At 43.9% G+C, this 19322-nt stretch overlaps 1 protein-coding gene across 2 annotated transcripts in view; it reads left to right on the top strand.

The window, feature by feature from the left end:
- Nucleotides 1-19322, top strand: part of LOC148020972 (ABC transporter B family member 19-like) — a 174099-nt gene that overhangs the window by 119545 nt on the left and 35232 nt on the right. For both annotated transcript variants that reach the window (XM_087698809.1, XM_087698810.1), the window contains one exon: nt 1157-1380. In XM_087698809.1, the coding sequence (XP_087554935.1) occupies nt 1157-1380 (224 nt within the window). The remainder of the gene's footprint in view (nt 1-1156; nt 1381-19322) is intronic.

Below are 19322 nucleotides of genomic sequence, written 5' to 3'. Positions count from 1 at the left end.
TTATCACTTTCAAAAACTATGTGATTTTCTTCTCCTACAGACCGCAGGTTGGCAGACACATTTTCATATAAGATTGATGACTGCTATAGCTGGCATTGGATGCAACAAGGCATTTTTGGGCGTCACGAATACTCTTTCTAAAAGCGCCTATGGGATTTTTGACTGGGCCTCCTTGTGGTTGGTTGTGCATGGAGGTCTTACAATTGGTAGCTTGCTGACACATGCAATAAGATGGGGTCTATCAGCGTCATCTGTGACAATGCCTGTAGAATTTGAAGCGTTGTCTTTGGTCATGTGATGGGCCATACTGGTATGGAGAGGGACTTGTAAGATTCTACACTATTGGGGCCAAGCCTTGGTGTATCACCTTGGGAGCCTTTTGCTCTGAGTCAATTGGCTAGGGTTAGAACTTGCTCTATGAGGTTGAATGCAAGGCATGATCTTCACAATTGAGATTGGTGCCTGTGTAGTGGTAGATCTGAAGGCCTTTCCTGGCTGGCAAGTGTTAGATCCCTTGGCGTTGCAATCATAGGTCTTGGAGCTCATTATTAGCCTTGCAGGATGGCATATACGGAAGGCTCTATGCTGATCCGCCATCATTCACTAATCTCGTGGGCGCCGGGAGCAACTAAAGGTAACTTTTAGCATCCTCAAGCACTTGACAAATGTTTCTTCACACCTAAGATCACATGATGTCTTCTTCACATTACAGGAGGCTAACCTCAAAGGGGGCTACACCCACTGACCATGGCCCTTTTTCCTATTCTCTTCATACCCACCTTGAAGAGAGGTTTTTTGTATATGTGGTGTAGACTATCTATGCACCAGCCATGTTGTTGTGCCCATATACATCCTTCCTTGATTTTGAGTAATATAATCAGCACACCCTATTTTGAAAAGGAAACAGAAAGTGTCTGATGTCCATGTAAAGTAAGATGCATGGCTGATTCTTACATTAACTCAGAGCAAGAAAAATTCCACACCAAAAGTGTCCAATGTTCACCATAAAATCAGGTAAATCACTCATTATTTAATAATGGAAGAAAACCATGCCCTTTTAAGTTGTTAAAATGTAGGGAACAAATATTGCCTATGATGGAACCTATGCCTACATAATATTTTCACAGATAACACCATAACGTGTGTTCTTTTGCAGGTGAAATAATGCTTGATGGGTTCAATTTGAGAGATTTGAACTTAAAATGGCTCAGGACTCAAGTTGGTCTCGTTGGACAAGAACCTGCTTTATTTGCAACAAGCATCATAGAAAACCTTAAGTTTGGGAGAGAAACTGCAACAATCGAAGAGATTGAAGCTGCAGCAAAGGCCGCAAATGCTCATGCATTCATCCTTGGACTTCCTGAAGGGTATCAAACTCAAGTAAATGTCTTCAAACAAAAACAATTGCTCACTAGATATTTTTTCCCTTTTCCTTTCAAGTGCTGAACCATGCAATTGATATTCAACTTCTGTGACATACTGTGATTCTTATGTGCATTGTACATTAAGATTATTGAAGCACTCTTTGTTGTAATTAAAACTCATACAGCCAGTCTTCTAAATAAGACAAGTCATATAAGCTTTCTACAACTTCCCTTCTTACTTTTCACACTTGGAATAGTCATCACACATCAACTGTGGTTGTGCAATATGCCTTTCATGTTTTACCTTTTAGTGCTTCAAACTTTTTCCCTGCAATTTCTTGTTAAGTAGAGTGTTGAGAAGTGGCAGAAAATTCTATTTTCTGGCCATCCTCTTGAATTCTTATCAGCTAACACCAACCAACCCCCACCAAGAAAAGGGGCAAAAAAAATTACATGTACTGAAATGTAATATCTATGTAGTATACCATTTGACAAGCCTAGCTTCGTTTCACCTTCTCACCAATGCCAGCAATCATGATCTTGATGAAGAGGAAAATTCTATTAAGAAATGGCCTCAAGACAAAACATCACAAGGCAAAATAGAAAGCACAAAGCAGCCCTCTAATACCAGAAAAAATACAACAAGGGGGAAGTGTATTCCAAGGCCTCCATGGATAACCAGTTGGGAGGACCATAATGCTAGACTATATGGGACTGACAATGGAAAAAAGTGCCAGAAACCCAGGTCTTGAGAAAAGCCTTTCTCCTCCTCCTCAAGTCTTGAAACTTCCATGTATCCTCTCTCCTCTCCCAAACAGTGTGTGGACAATCTGTATACAAGGGGGAAGTGTATTACAAGGCCTCCATGGATAACCAGTTGGGAGGACCGTAATGCTAGACTATATGGGACTGACAATGGAAGAAAGTGCCAGAAACCCAGGTCTTGAGAAAAGCCTTTCTCCTCCTCCTCAAGTCTCCAAACTTCCGTGTATCCTCTCTCATCTCCCAAACAGTGTGTGGACAATCTGTATACAAATCATAGAGAGTCTTTGTAGTAGATATGCCTAATGAATCTATAGCATGGCTGCACCTGGTGGTCCATATGTACCTGAAAGGGAGCGACGGATCGAAGGTTCGACTCGAGAGCTATGGCGGGAGAGCAAGAGCAAGAAAGGGAGAGACTAGAAATGGGAACTCCAATAGTCACAATGTGTGACCGGGCCTTCCTTTATTCAAACTTTCACTAAAAGAATAAAGAATAAAGTGATGGTGACGGGCACCCGCCACTTGCAGTGTGCAGTGGCAGTGATTGACAGTGTAGTAATACACGGGCGGCTAGGCAGGGGCGCCTTTACCCCCAACAACCTCCCACTTAAAGGCGAATCTACCCTAGTGAGGAGTGAAAAGAAAAAGAAAAAAGACAGTACAACGTACACATGTACAACAGGATGAGGAAAGACGTCATCTCATCCCACGCTCATCAACCTCCTGAGGAAGGCAAAGCGCTCTGTAGAGAGGCTTTTCGTGAGCAGATCTGCAGGATTCTGGTCAGTCAAGATCTTGACAAGATCAACAGACTTGTCCTCAACGACCCCACGTATGAAGTGATACCTCACCTCAATGTGTTTCGTCTTCGCATGGAAGACCGGATTCTTGGCTAACTGAATAGCACTCATAGAATCCGAATGCAGTGTAGGGATAGCATCAATATCAAGGTCAACAACTAAACGACCCAACCAAATGGCCTCCTTGCAAGCCTCAATGGCTGCAACATACTCGGTCTTTGTAGTAGAAAGGGCCGTGCATTTTTGCACCCTGGACATTCAAGAAACAACACCTCCAGCATAGGTGAATAGATAGCCGAAAGTGGACTTCCTACTATCTGCATGTCTTGCATAATCAGAGTCAGTGTACCCCACGACTCCTGTATCCTGGCTGCCATAGCATATGCACATATCTACAGTGCCCTTCAGGTACCTCATGATACCCTTCACGGCATCCCAATGCTTCTTGCTAGGTGTAGCCATATAGCGTGCCACAACACCAACTGCAAAGGCAATATCTGGACGAGTGGCTATCATGGCATACATAAGACTGCCCACTGCAGATGCACAGGGAATCTCGGCCATCTCGGCCTTTTGCTCTTTTGTCTGCGGACAATTATCCTGTGATGCCTTCACATAAGAAGGCAATGGACAGCCAATAGGCTTTACGTCCTGCATGCGGAAGTGCTCAAGGACTTTATGAATGTACTCCCTCTGTGACAAGTAGAGGAGTCTCTGATGCCTGTCGCGTCTAATGCGCATACCAAGTATGTGAGCGGCCTGTGCTAGATCTTTCATCTCAAAGCTCTTCTTGAGCTGAGCCTTAAGAGCATCTAGCTCATCATGAGCTTTCCCTGCTATCAACATATCATCCACATAGAGTACCAAAATCAATAAAGAACCATCACGAGCTTTCTTCGTGTAAAGACATGGATCCATAGTACTCCGGCTGTAGCCCTGTGACTGCATAAAGGCATAAAACTTATGATACTACTCCCTAGGTGCCTGTTTCAAGCCATAAAGACTTTTCTTCAATTTGCACACTAGGTGCTCCCTGCCAGGTTCTGCAAAGCCCTTAGGTTGCTCCATATAAATCTCATCATGCAAGTCCCCATGTAAGAAAGCTGTCTTAACATCCATCTGGTATAAATCCAAGTCAAGCTGAGCAACCAAAGCCAAGACTACGCGCAGGGTGGTTATCTTAACCACAGGAGAAAAAACCTCGTCAAAGTCCACACCATGCTCTTCCTTAAAACCCTTTGCTATCAATCTAGCCTTGTATGCCGGCTTGGGGTGTCTAGGGGTATTTTTTAGCTTGTACACCCACTTGCATGGTAAAGCCTTCTTGCCCGTAGGCAAGGAAACCAAATCCCAAGTGTCATTCTTATGTAGGAAGTCTATCTCAGATTGCATAGCCCTCTCCTAGGAGTGACTGTCACCCTTGCGCATAGCCTCATCATAAGTGAAAGGCTCTCCTGCATCTGTAACCAAGACATAATGCATTGAGGGCTGAAATCTATCTGGTGGACGTTTGTCTCTAGTAGACCGTCTTACGGTAGGCTTTGCTGCCTATCCAGCTGCCTGTCCAACGCCCTAACCATGAGCATCTACTGCAGCTGTAGGTTGTCCAACTGGCTGTGCGGGAGCTCTCGGCTCCTCCTGAAATATGACCCTGCGGATCTCAACAACTCTCTCAGGCTGCCTATGCATCTTGTATTCATGGAAGACTACATCATGACTACGGATGACTTTCCGCGCCTGCGGATCCCAGAGACGGTAACCCATCTCGCCTGCATCCCCATAACTAAGGAAAATGCATTTGACACTCTTGGGATCCAGCTTACTTCTCTTGTCCCTGGGCACATGGCAAAATGCCTCACATTCAAAGACACGGAGATGTGCATAAGAGGGGGGTTTTCCAGTCCATACCTCGTCTGCAACCTGGAAATCCAAGCCACTAGAAGGTGATCTGTTTATAACATGCATAGCTGTACTAACTGTCTCAGTCCAAAAGCTTTGTGGTAGGCCTGCATGACTAAGCATACTGTGTACATGCTCCTGGATGGTTCTATTCATCTGCTCAGTCAAACCATTCTGGGGGGGGTGTAGGGAGCGGTCAACTGAAGCTTAATACCCCTCTCATCACATAACTGCTCAAAAGCACGTGAGACATACTCACCCCCATTATCTATCCTGAGGCATTTTAGCCTATACCCAGACCGGTTCTCAACCAATGCAAGCCATCTCTGAAATACAGCCAAGACATCGGATTTCAGCTTAATGGGATAAGCCCAAACTTTCCGTGAAAAATCATCTATGAATGTAAAAAAATACTTTGCACCACCCATAGACTGACAAGGCATGGGTCCACAGACATCCGAATGTACCAATGCCAAGGGCTCACTCATGCGTGGCCTATCAGACTTCTTATGCGTAGACCTAGTCTGTCTGCCATAAAGACAATACTCACATGAATCAAAACATGCATAATCAAAGGGCGGTAAGTATTGCAAACCAGAAAGCATTTTCATTTCCTTCAAAGACATATGGCCCAAACGGGCATGCCAAATTGATACATGTGGGATAGAACCCACAGACAAAACATAATCAAGGAAAGAAGCTGATACAATCAAGGGATAGAGACTGCCAGCCTTGGCACCTCTCGTAATCACAAGTCTGCCACGAGTGATCTTCCATGTAGAGTCTCCAAAACATACATGATATCCTGGGTCATCAAGCTGTCCAGCTGACATGGGACTACGTGTCAAAGCAGGTACATGACGTACATCCTGCATAATAAAACTGCTGCCAGAAGGAAACTGCAGCCTAACATCACCAATGCCCACAATATCAAGAGAGTTGTCATCACCCAAGCGCACAGAACCCGAAATAGTACGGTATGAATGAAACCACTCTCAGCAAGGTGTCACATGAAAGGATGTACCTGAGTCCAAGAGCCAACACTGTGCATACATAGAGTGTATCTCTGTCATCTGCAAAGCACTAGAAGAAGCTGCTAGGATATAATCATCATCATCAACATTCTCAGGCTACATAACATTGATCTCTTCAATTTTACCACTGGACTTTACGGGTACTATATTGCAATCAGAAGACTTATCCTGTACTTTGTCTTTTCCCTTATCTTTGCGCATTTCATTGCACAATTCATGGCATTGTGGCCTAACATGGCCCTTTTTCCCACAATGGTGACAAGTAACATTTGCATTCCTGCCACGGGATTTGCTATGTGACTTCCCACGAGACTTGGACCCAGATTTCTGAGAATCTCGTCCACGGCAACTACCACTGCCATGCTTTCCATATCCATCATTCCTGCCTCTAACTGTCATAGCATGAGACACACGAGAGGCATCCAAATTCTTACGGTTAACCTCTTCCTGCAGAAGAGCACTCTCAACATCATATAATTTCAAGGTAGCAGTAGAGGCACATAATGCAGTGCGGAATACATCCCATGACTCATTAAGAGTACCAAGCAAGAAAAGAGGAGTGACATCCTCTGCAAAAGTGATGTCCTGCGAAGTCAAGTTCTTGAGTATAGCATGGAACTGGCTCAAGTGAGCAGACATAGTCACATTCTCCTTCATGTGTAGATCCATAAGCTACTTCAGCCAATACATTTGACTCGCTGGACTTTTCTTGTCATAGAGATTCTTGATTTTATTCCACAATTGCCATGCACTCTGTTCTTTCTCAAATACATTGTAGTGAACCTGTTTTGTGAGAGACAATACAATAGTGGACTTGCATAACTCATCAAGCTCAAGCCATTCCTCATCTGGCATAGTTGCAGGCAGATGCCCGCTTAACCTCAAAGGTTTGATCTGCGTTTTCTCACCAACACCTGCCAAATCTGGCTCTTCCAGTAAAAGTAATTCGTACCGTCAAGCTTAGTGATATTGAAAATAGCATGATCAGTGGACGAACTCGCCATAATGTAGGCTAGAAGACTGTAGACAGTTCAAAACTGCTTGCTGTTTATTGCAAAAAATAACAAAAAAAATCACCAAAATCGAGGGAAAATGGCGAGGAAAGTGGAACCAAAGCTGCTGCCTACCAAGTTCTAGTGAAAGTACATCATTTCAGAGTGTTTCAGCATGAAAAATCCATGTCAGTCCATACATATATGCTTGCTGTAATAAATTTCAGATTTCAATAAAAGAGAGCTAACAGTGCCAAAATCGGATCCCAAGGCAATCAGATACTACCAAGACCAAAGGCAGCATCATGCGGGCATAGCATAAGCATATGACGGTCGATAAGCATGAATCCAACACCCAAGTATGTCATACAAACATCTGCTAGTGAGTAGGCATACCCCCCAGGCAACAAGGCAAAGTGTTCTTGCCACTACCAAAACTTGACACAAGTAGGTGCCAATTCACAAAGATACGGATCCAAAACTGAGACTTAGCTCATAAGCATACAGTGAACCAAGACATATGATGTATCATCCCAAAAGGTAAGAAGTCCCAAAGTCTCAAGTGTCTGTAACCGCTCAATGGCATGTAATGGCTCAATGCATAAAAGTACCGCTTGCTCAATGTCTGATAAGCATTCAAGAATGCTCCCACTGGCACAAAAGTTGTATGTACGAGCTCAAGAGCTCAAGCCAAGGCAAGACATAGTGCCAATGATATAAGTCCAAGACAATACATCAATAGTACATCCCGAACATGTAGGCGGTAGAGCATCCGTATGTTCAGATTTCAATAAAAGAGAGCTAACAGTGCCAAAATCGGATCCCAAGGCAATCAGATACTACCAAGACCAAAGGCAGCATCATGCGGGCATAGCATAAGCATATGACGGTCGATAAGCATGAATCCAACACCCAAGTATGTCATACAAACATCTGCTAGTGAGTAGGCATACCCCCCAGGCAACAAGGCAAAGTGTTCTTGCCACTACCAAAACTTGACACAAGTAGGTGCCAATTCACAAAGATACGGATCCAAAACTGAGACTTAGCTCATAAGCATACAGTGAACCAAGACATATGATGTATCATCCCAAAAGGTAAGAAGTCCCAAAGTCTCAAGTGTCTGTAACCGCTCAATGGCATGTAATGGCTCAATGCATAAAAGTACCGCTTGCTCAATGTCTGATAAGCATTCAAGAATGCTCCCACTGGCACAAAAGTTGTATGTACGAGCTCAAGAGCTCAAGCCAAGGCAAGACATAGTGCCAATGATATAAGTCCAAGACAATACATCAATAGTACATCCCGAACATGTAGGCGGTAGAGCATCCGTATGTAGCATCCGTAAGCATGTAAGACATCAAATACATCCCAATCCAAACTCTGACAAGCCAAGTAACATCCAAGACTACTCCAGATAATCCAAAATGCATCCAAGGTGGAGCTTCAATGAGCACTCAAGCTCAACGTATGCTAAAATAAGCTCAATCTTACAAAAGCATCCGGATTCAATGAAAAGCTCAAAGTCGTCCCTTGATGATCAATACATCATAGCATAACCCAAGACATACATCCAGAACCAATAGGCATATGTCAAAGCATGAAAGATAGCTTCAGTCCAAGAGTATTCAGCGTGCATTTACTGTTATAAATTGTGTATTTCCAGTTCTAAAATCAGGCCAAAATCATAGCATTACATGTAGCTTCAATCCCCCAATCAATCGAGATGCAATAGGCATCAAACCGGCTAGGTAGTCATGCCCAAACAAGCATAGGCATACAAATAAATGCTGTCTCAGACCTGAAATCTGTTGCAGAAGATTCTGTCATCAGAATTTGGCAAATCCGACATCACCATCGTGTCCGAAGCGTGCTAAAATCCCAACTTAGACTCTTACCTTGCTTGTATCGGGTTTCAAATGCCTGAGATATGATAAAAAGAGTGATTTTTGGGTCAGATTTTGAAATAGGCGCAAAAAAAACGTGAGCTAGCTGGGGGGGTCTGCTGTCCCACGTGTCAACAATGGGGCCCAAAGGGGGGACAAATGAGGACCAAAGAAGGCCTACACTAAGCCTCAGCAAGCCTTGATAGACTGGAAGTAAGATCCAGGTGAAGGAAGCTCCAAGAGGTATGAGCTATGGCTGCCCACAACTTGTTTACAGCCTGTGAGACTTGAGAATTGAAGTAAACCCTGAAGAAAATGAGCAAATACCTCTGATGTAATGCCCTGAAGGTGCCCAACAATGCCGGGAAGGTGCTTGGGAAGTCGGGGAGTGACGGGAGCTCGAAGGAGTCGGATATGGCTGCCAAGAAGGAAACCCAATGCAAGTAGGGAGTCGATGGGATGCTGAGAATGCCACAAACCAAGCTCAAGAGTCGGAAAGAAAAGCTCTGATACCAGTTGAAAGGGAGCGACGGATCGAAGGTTAGACTCGAGAGCTATGGCGGGAGAGTAAGAGCAAGAAAGAGAGAGACTAGAAATGGGAACTCCAACAGTCACAATGTGTGACTGGGCCTTCCTTTATTCAAACTTTCACTAAAAGAATAAAGAATAAAGTGATGGTGACGGGTACTCGCCACCTGCAGTATGCAGTGGCGGTGACTGTCAGTATAGTAATACACAGGCGGCTAGGCAGAGGTGTCTTTACTCCCACCAACAGTACCAAGCAATAATGGTAGCGCTAAGATCCCATTTGCAATGTCCTTGGGTTCACATTATCTATGAGAATCTTGCATGGCGATCTTGCTCACAAGCTGCCCCAAGACAAGGTAAATAGGATACCCTTGTACATCTGCACATCCACAAGTTGGGCCTCTGTCTCTGTGACCCAACAACCTGTTCCCTAAGTGCAAATTATAGATTTTGGTGTGCCATGAAACACCATCCTAATGGCTCTCCTCTAAGTCTCCTGAGCCCTAGGGAAACTCCAAATGCGCTATCTTTGTGCCTCCTTTGGCTTCTTTCATTTAACACAAGGAACAAGGTCTTTGGCATAGCCAACCATGTACCAACTGCTGGATTCCTTTGTAGAGGTAACCAAAGAAAGAGTGAGATCATTCTTGGTCTAAAACCTTTCTCCAATCTCTTTGAGAAGTCACCAAGGAAAGATCATGATATATGATGCCAAGAGGCATATTTCACGGTGGATTCCGTAAAACTATTTATTTGTTGGGGCTCGTACACAAGATTTCTTGTGTGAGAAGTTGACGGGGACGGTTGTCCTTTTCGTGCGTCAGATTAATTTAATGTGCACGTGAGTGATTCCACAGCGGGTGATTCTGTAAAACACATATTAAATTAATGGACATTCACGAGTTTAGAGTATGCACTCAAATTAAACTAAGGTTAGGACAAAGTTCCAGCCTATTTAACTATTTTGTAGCTGAAGATTGCTAGGTATTCACTTTTGTTAGTTTTAATTTAATTATTTTCTAACAATTGTGAATGCTTTAGTTGATGTATAGAGCAGGCAATGTTTACGTTGGGTAGTACTGGGCGATGACGTGAATCCAAATGCCTAGAAAAATTACTATTTTTTATGGATGTGCGCCTTATCACTAGAGACGTGGCACCAATATTTATTTAAGTGTGCTTATTTATTAAAGTGCTTGACAAAACATTTATTATCTTGTATGCTCATAGGCGCTCGGTTAAATATTTCATTATTTGATATTTGTATTTGGACATAGCTCGACTTTTGGACGTCCAAACGTCTTACTTTATATTTGGGAAAATGCAAACGCAAACGCAAAAGCAAAAGCATGCTATTTGTAAAGTGGGCTATTTTTTATCTTGAAGATAAATAAATCTATAAATACATGCCTTGTGAAGCGCTCACGGAAGGCATGGGGGAAGATTGCACCTAATTTGTCTCTTTTGTCTCATGTCGGGCAAATTTACTTTTTCTTTGTACTTGAAATTATGAAGGTTTGTAGAGTTCTTTGTTCTCGAGGACCTTTCGTCATTCACTATGCACGCGTCCAACATCCAGTCTACGCACTAGTGGTATTAGAGCAGAGCTGAGATCAAGAGCTTCCCATCACTTGTCATCTTGTGCGAAGACGAAGCTCTTGGAACAAACGGGCTCTACAGGTTGTCTCGCAACGAACTGGCAACACAGGCATGTTCCTGGCGGTGAAGAACCCCCTGCTGTACCCTCTGATCGTGAGGGACCTCTCGCAGTAGGCAAAGGACCACTCAAGAAGTCTCTTTTATAAGTCCTCGTTTTTCAGAGAGGTTCTTCAAAATCTTCAAATAAATTCATCGATTACTCTTCAAAACAAATAAATCCATCCACCCCTGCAAGCGGAATAGACAAGTCTTCCATGTAGTTGAATTCAACAACAAGAGTAATGTTACTCTTCATAAGAATCATCTTCATAAAAGACTTGATTTTGGTCATTTCCATGATGGAAATCAGCTTCAAATGACTGAGAATAACCGGCAATGAGTTGATCTTTGTATGTATCAAAAGACACAAGCAATGGCAATGAAGTATCAAAAGATACTAGTTTGAAATTTGATGTTTGTTGCCTGAGTTTGACTTGATGATCTTGGTTTAAGTGGCATGAGAGAGAAAGTGAAGGAAAAATGAGCTTGAAGGTAAGTGGCTATGGCTATCCTGTCAAAACAAGGACCAACGACTGGTAAATGAGCTCCCACGATCTCCACAGGTCAAGTCTGCTCAAACCCTTTGAGATGGAGGACCCTCACTGATGGGTCTAACTCCCCCTAAGAGGATTTGTACTCGTTTTACTCGAGTTGAGAGATCTAAGCCTTCAAAGTGGTCGTTGTCAAAACTGCACCCAGATTTGGAAAAATGCAAATTCTGGGCATAGTGTGCATCAATCTCCTTGATTTTTGTGCCAAGAAGTTATGCCTTGACCTAAAGAACAACTCTCGAGAAGAAAGCTCGAAGAGATATGGTCTGGTTGATGAGATATGGTTACTCCAACAGAGTAGGTCGAGCTGCTGAGGATGAGGCGCTGCTGTGCAAAGCAGAGGAGCAGGGTGTCTCCTTCTGAAGGTTGAGGCTGGACCTGAGCAGAGATTCCTGAGTGCTGAATGGAGCTAAGCTGAATAGGGCCTCAGCTAAACAGAACCTAAGCTCTGATACCAAATGTGAGGTGAGAGGATCGAGGTGCAGCTGAGAGTGTAGTAGATAGTGTGAGAGTGAGAGAGATAGAGTGAAGCACAATACCCAAGAGAATAGACTGAAAGAGTGTAACATGAAAGTACAAAGTACAACCCTTAAACCTTAGGGTTGTAGGGAGTGTTTATACCTGACACACGGTAAGTGCCCATAAGTGTGTAACATAAGCACATAAAGCACATACGACAATAAGACTATAAGTCTGGGGAAAAAACCTCTCCTACCGAGAGTAAAAAGTGCCCCAGTGTCCTACTGATCACCGACACTCCCATATGAGCGTAGGCATAAGTGAGGCGTGAGTCAAATACCCAACAATGCGAAGCTCAACCTCTCTGCCATATGGCATAGTCCCATTCCTTTCCCCTAAACAGAATTAACCAGGATTCTACATCTACTAACATTAAGTCTTCATAGTCTTATTATCTCATCATTTGAGAAAAATTCCCAGCTAACGGGATCACCCTTCCGTAGGACGGACCTAAGTCACGTCCACCGCACTTTTCTTAGTTTGCTTTAGTTATCTAATTACCTATCACATTACATTTTGACATGCAAAAGCAGCTTCCTTAATTAATCAAATTAATGACGGGATCCTTCACGCAACTTAGACACTGATACAAAAACAATGTCAAGCAAGTTCCTTTTTCTCCAATATCTGCTCTTTATTTATCAAAATCCGGAGTACATCCAATATCACGCCCGCAGGCTATCCCAACAATCTACAGGATTGTTGCTCCAAGTTCCGCCCGTTGACTAGTAGACGGGCCTCGAGATCCCATCTCGAGTCATGTCGGCCTCTTGTGCGGGACCTGGAGGCAAGGGATTTACAGCCAGAGCCTCCCCTGGCACTCAAGCGTCCTCCCGCTTCAAGCAGCACCCACGGAGAGACTTCTCGGGGCGGGTTAGATCCATGTACCCGGTGCGGCTAACAATCCCCTTGGATGGAGCCAGGCAGACAATCGGAGGTAACTGTTCCTGCCTCTCCCTCCAGGCCCTTAACTTGAAGCATTAAGTGTTTTCCTTGAATTAGTTCCTTGAGCAAAGAGGATCAAATAATGTACCTAAGTGTACAATCACAAGCATTTTGGAGGCCGTTTGCACAACCAACTGCTAAGGTGCGACTCTTTTTTTTCCGGATACTCCCAACATTCGATCTTGGGTCTTTTTCCCGGATGCTCCCAGCATCCGATCCTGGATCGTTCGCAACTTGGCGAGATCCCAATAATCTCAACAAGATTACGCAAGGAAATGTTCTTGGTAAATTAACTTATTTTGACTTGCCCTTTTCCCTTGGGTTTTACCTTATGGTATCCTAACCTAACCCAAGCATTAACTGGACAATCAAGGCAACGGACATGTCTTCATTCACAACCCAACCAAAGGTCTTTTATTCTTCGAGTTCTAACCAAGTTCGGTTAATACACTTTGCAACATAGGACTCTTCATTTAGGCCTTTAAGATACAATCTAGATGCATGCGTTCCTTCCATTTCTCTTAGTGCGGTTCTATGCAGAATTTTCCAATCAACCTTATTCATCGTGCACATGGTGCATTTAGTATAGTTGTACATCCAAAATGACCTTTATCTCTCTTCATTCCTGGCAACGAGTACTTATTCCTAATGTACCGGATCACATGTGACTTGCGTATATGAAAGTTTAGGTTTTTGTCCAACGGTGCAAGTGTATCTCATGAACAGAAACTAATATTTCATGTGTTCCTTTTAATCATGATTACGAAACATGAATTCTAAATGACTATTCATGCATTGAATTGGTTAAAAAGCTATCAATTTATGTGAAGTAAGGTGATAACCTTATCATTTTATGTGTGTAAAAGCTATCATGCATATAAACTTATGTGAATTCCATACTCTACCATTTCACGCATGTAACCTAGTGCTTAGAGTAAACAAAAAATCCTAAGACTCGTTCTTATGCCATGCACGTAGCTAACCCCTTCATTCCATCCACGAGAAATAATACATAATTAATTTTAAAGCTTAGAACCTGGGTTTGATTCGTGTTTGTTGCGTTGGTCGCTCCGCTCGCCTCTCCAGCATTACCAGTAGCTTTGGCACCTACGCTGTCCGTGAATTTATTCTTGGGAGCCATTCGCCTCGCGGAGATTGGACAGTTCAGACCTTAATGGTTTTCAGGATGACAGGTTCGAGGAGGAAAGATCGCTGGACGGGGTCCTTCGCCGAGGGGGTGGTTTGAGTGTGCCTCCTTGAAGTTACTCACCAACTCTCACTCCCTCTCCTTCTTTCTCTCTCTCTCTCTCTCTCTCTCTGTGTTCTTTCTCTTTTTCTCTACTTCTCTCTCTCTCTCTGCTCTTCCTCTTCTCCTTCTTCCTCTCTTCTTCTCCTTCTTTCCTTCTTCTCTCTCTCCTTCTCTTCTTCTCTCCCTCTCCTCTTTCCGTTCTCTCTCTCCTTCCCTTTTTCTCTCCCTCTTCTCTTCCCCGTCTACCTATTTTTCTCCTCTTCTCCTTCTTCTATTCCTCTTCTCTTCCTCTTCTTTTTCTTTTCTCTTATTCTCCTACTCTCTCTCTCTCTCTCTCCTCTTATTTTTCTTTTCTCTTATTCTCCTACTCTCTCTCTCTCTCCTTCTCTTCTTTTTCTTTTCCGTCTCCCACTTCTTTTCTCCTTCTTCTCCTTTCCTCTCTTTCTCTTCTTCTTCTCTTTTTCTCTCCTTCTTCTTCTTCTTCTCCTCTCCTCTCTTCTACTCTTTTTTTCTCCTTTTTCTACTTCTCTCTCTCCTTCTCTTCCCTCCTCCTCCTCTCCCTCTTCTTCTCTTCTCTCTCCCACTCCTTCTTCTCTCCTTCTCCTTCTCTTCCTCTTCTTCTCTTCTCTCCCTCTTCTTCCCTTTTCTCTCCCAGTCCTTCTTCTCACTCTCCCTCACGGGGGCCCGCGGCGATTGGTGATCAGGAGGGGGGTGGCTACAGTTGAAAGCCCCGGGGGGGGGGGGGGGGGGGGGGGGGGGGGGGGGGGGCTGTTACTGTGAACGGAGGGGGGGTATTCTTCAGACGACGGCCCAGAGGTCCGGCAGTAGCTCCCGCAGATGTGGCGACGTAGAGAAGGGGAGGGGCGTAGTCTCCTTGTGTAGCCGAGGAAGGAGAGGGGCCTCCCCTTATATAGGAGGGGGAGGAGGTGGGTGGCATGGCCGCCTCTCCCACTTGGGGGGGCTGCATGCCCCCCATCACCACCACTCCCTCTCTCTCTCTTCTCGACGTGCTGTCAGCAGGGAGAGAGAGGGGGGTTAAAAAAATTTGAACTGTTGATATATATATATTTTTGAAATTAAAAAGGGGAGGGGGTGTTCCTATGGGAGAAAAAACACGGGATTATTACATCCTCTCCCCCTTGAGGAATCGAGATGTCCTCATCTCGAGAGGACCTAGGGGTATTGTTGGTTGAGAGTATCTTCATCCATCCAAGTGGTATCCTCTTTGGGATAATCTTTCCACTGGATCACGTATTCTCTTAAGGTCCTTGACCTTAAATGTCTCTTCCTGACATGTAGGACTCTATCAGGTCATAGTTCAAGGACTCCTTGGCTAGGCATTACAATTTGCTGGTCATCAAGTACATGATTCGGATTAGGTAGATACTTTTTCAATAGGCTAACATGGAATACATTATGAATCTTTAGGGTTGCTGGCAGTTGTAGTCTGTAAGCATTAGGTCCTAGGTACTTAGTGATTTTATAAGATCCATAATACCTCGGACTTAGCTTCTTGTACTCTCCCAAGGATAGTGAGCTCTTTTTAGGGCGTACGTGGATGAAGACCATATCACCTTCAATGAAGGATCTGTCTTGCCGTCTCAAGTCAGCGTAAGCCTTCTGTCTATCCTTGGCAGCTTGGATGTCCTGCCTTATTGACTTGATTTGATCATCCATGTCTTCCAGCATCTGCCTTGAAGCTTCTACCCTCAAAGTTGGATCCGAGAAGCTCAAAGGGATACGACAATCGTGCCCATACAATACTTGAAAAGGGATCATCTGAATACTTTGTTGGTAAGAAGCATTGTAGGCAAACTCAACTAGCGGCAAATATTCAATTCACCTTTTGGGTTCGCGACAGCAGTATGCCCTAAGCATATCTTCAATGACTTGATTGACTCGTTCCGTTTGACCATCAGTTTGGGGATGGTAAGCCGTACTGAAACAGAATTGAGTCCCAATAGCCTCAAAGATAACTCTCCGACAATAAGATTCTTTATGTTAACAACTTATCAATCGTTCCCCATATCACATTATTATGACTTGCACAGCTTTTAGCCAAGTGACTTAATCACTTAACACCTTTGCCAACATTTACAATCAGGATAGACAATAGTAAAAAGTCTTATTTATTCATGAGGGCATAACCCTTTGTGTACATTTTATTTTGGAAACGTAGGACAAGCTGATCGATACATCAGTTTGGGAAAAATAGGATTGTGTTACAATTGGCTATAGGGACTGAGTAATAATAAGGAGTGGGGTCGTGGATTTTCAGGAAACGATAAGTTATAGGAAGCTTGGGGTATTACTTCCTTTGATACCCATTCTTCTCATAGCGCCCTAACACTTTGATCCTGTTTGCACAGATCACCCGAGCCACTTCTTTATAAACATACTTGTTCTGCTTGACTTGCCGACTGCCAACATGCAAGGTTGGGTTTGCGTGAGCTTCGACAAAGATAAACAGCTTCACGATCTTTAAATCCTCCATCCACTTGATTCTCTTCAAGTTGGTCTGAAGATATGCGAGTCGGTGGGCTGCTATGTAGTATATTCCTGATTCTCTCGTCCATCTTCGTTCCGCATACAGGGGTGAAGGATTATAGATGCGGTCCACAATATTCATCATGCCTAGACTCTGACGATAATCCGAAGCACGCATTGCAGTCATAAACGTGACTTGGAACACCAAGAACTTACTCCATGCTTCGTGACTCTGCAACCCAACATCCATAAGTAAGGGTTTGTGATCTAGGTCTTCCCAAGTCTGCCCCGAGTGGAAGGTCTGGCTGTTCCCACTTGGGATCGACTTGAGGTCAGGGTTCGTTTCCTATTAGCAAAGTCTCTAGGGAGAAGCTAGCATCGAGCTCCAGATGTACCACTTTACGTAGAAACAACAAAGTTGAAGCGGATTTATGCTGCACTTGGTTCATGGAGAATGGGAAACGAGAGGGGTGCGAAGCTCAACCTCTCTGCCATATGGCATAGTCCCATTCCTTTCCCCTAAACAGAATTAACCTGGATTCTACATCTACTTAGGAGCCCGCCGGCTAGATGAAAAGGCCCTTGTGGACAGAGGGATCCTAATGTTTTGGGGGAGGGCGTGTAAGGACTCTATGAACAGAATGACTCTAATAGATGGGTATTGATGTGGGTTCTCCAAGACTATGATGATAAACGTCCTATCTCTCTATATGACATGGCTGAAGGCACTACCAATCTCCAGCAGGTATGGGGCGAAGAACACATCGAAGCCAACAAAATAAATAATGATGGCAGTGCCATCGTCAAGTGTGATGGGTAGTCCCAGCCCTTGATCCATTTGCCAAAATAGACCACTCAAGACCTGACATTGAGCAGATTGGTGGCAAGCATTGCCTCCACCTACTTGGGCGAGTGAGCTCAAGCCTATGAGCTGAAGCCTAAAGCATTCCTCTCCCAAGAGTAACACCCGTGTGATTCTGGCTGGCCTGCCAGGGAGAGCTGCTTGGATGGAGTCCTTTAGGAAGTGAATGGGAAAGGCAAACCGGGAAGGGGGGTTTTGCTGTGGGTGGGGTGTGTGGTGGGGACATTTCCAACAAATCTGCATGCCAGAGAGGATGCTTCGAGGGCTCTTGTGAAGATATGCTAGGGTTTGCACTAAGGAAACACAACATGGATGACTAAGACTAAATCACAAAGACTCCAACAAAGACAAGCAAAACTCAAACCCTAAACATGAAATACAAAACGCAAAAACTCAAAACTTAAACACAAAGAGAAGAAACTCCAAAGTCAATGAATGATGTAAATGAATGTAAGAGTGTGCAGAATGCCCAAGGGTAGAGCAATGCAGTGTCGGAGAGTGACATCCATCAGAGACGGATCCCAAGTGTTGTGATCACCAATTAGAGTGTCGGAGTGTGGGAAACACCAAATGCTGATCACTAGAGTGTCAAGGAACTGATGCGACAACAGGAGAGCTGTTTGCTAATGTAGATGGCCTACTGGATAGCAAAAACGTAGGTACTGCAACAATCATCGGTGGGAGAGATGGCAACAGCCTATTGCCTCTAGCACCAGATACTAAAAATGCAGGCTGATCAGGTGCTATGATGACACAGTAGATAGAGACCTCCAAACAACAAGGCAATGGCTGAAAACAAGCCACCTAGAGCTAGTGATGCGCTATAGTTAATGACACCAAACGGTAGGTGGCTGATGGCTGAAATCTGCATGATAGAGTGAGAAATCTGCACAAAAGGATAAGGCTGAATGATAGGCAGCCCATCTATCTATAGATGTTGAAGGGTTCAAAAAAATTTAGTGTTTTGAGGGACCACAGAAACTCTCTCAAACCATGTACCAAATTTGTGTTTTTTATTAATTAAGCATGTTTTGGGGCTGTTTTAATAATGCTTATCGGCTATAAAGCGTGTTTTAGATCAACATCCCCTCTCACGCCCAAAACTAAGCCTAAAAGGGAAGGCTTGCAAAGTTTACCCCAAGGTGCCCCACCCCAAAGCAGCCAGGGCATCGAACAAAGGATGCACATCATCTGGCTAGTGGCCCACCAAGACTATAGAGGTGATGGTTATCTTACCAAGGGAGTCCAAGTAGTCATCCCAAAGAGGACACGGCATCAAACAAAGAATACTCGTCAACTGCCCACTGGCCTACCAAGCCCTACAAAGGCGGATGGAACCACATTGAACTTTTTTTGTTTTTTTGTTTTTTTTTAAAATGGAAAGTTAATTTTAGGGGTGATGGTTGATTGAGTAACAGTGACCTAGAAGACGGAAGTAGGGATGGTATACCTTACACATCACAAAATAGTACAAGCTTACCCAACCACTCGAGAATGTCGATGACAAGGAAAATGTGAATAAAAATTGTGTGAAAAAGAATGATGGTATAAACAATCAATGGAAGCAAATTAGAATTTGTGTAGTAATGCTTTGCACAATGGGATGTATAGTATGCTACATGCTGAAGAATGCTCATACAGCAAGTGCCACTTAGATAGTGTCACTCGTGGGAAAGCTATTAACTTGCCCAAGCGCTAATACAAAGATGATGAAATCATGCAATGCATAGGAAAAGGTACAAC

The sequence above is a fragment of the Lygodium microphyllum genome, chromosome 18, assembly GCF_053477565.2.
Source record: "Lygodium microphyllum isolate KBCC chromosome 18, Lygodium_microphyllum_v1.1.10, whole genome shotgun sequence".
In the NCBI taxonomy this organism is placed as follows: domain Eukaryota; kingdom Viridiplantae; phylum Streptophyta; class Polypodiopsida; order Schizaeales; family Lygodiaceae; genus Lygodium; species Lygodium microphyllum.
This window is presented reverse-complemented; position numbering and strand designations above follow the sequence as displayed.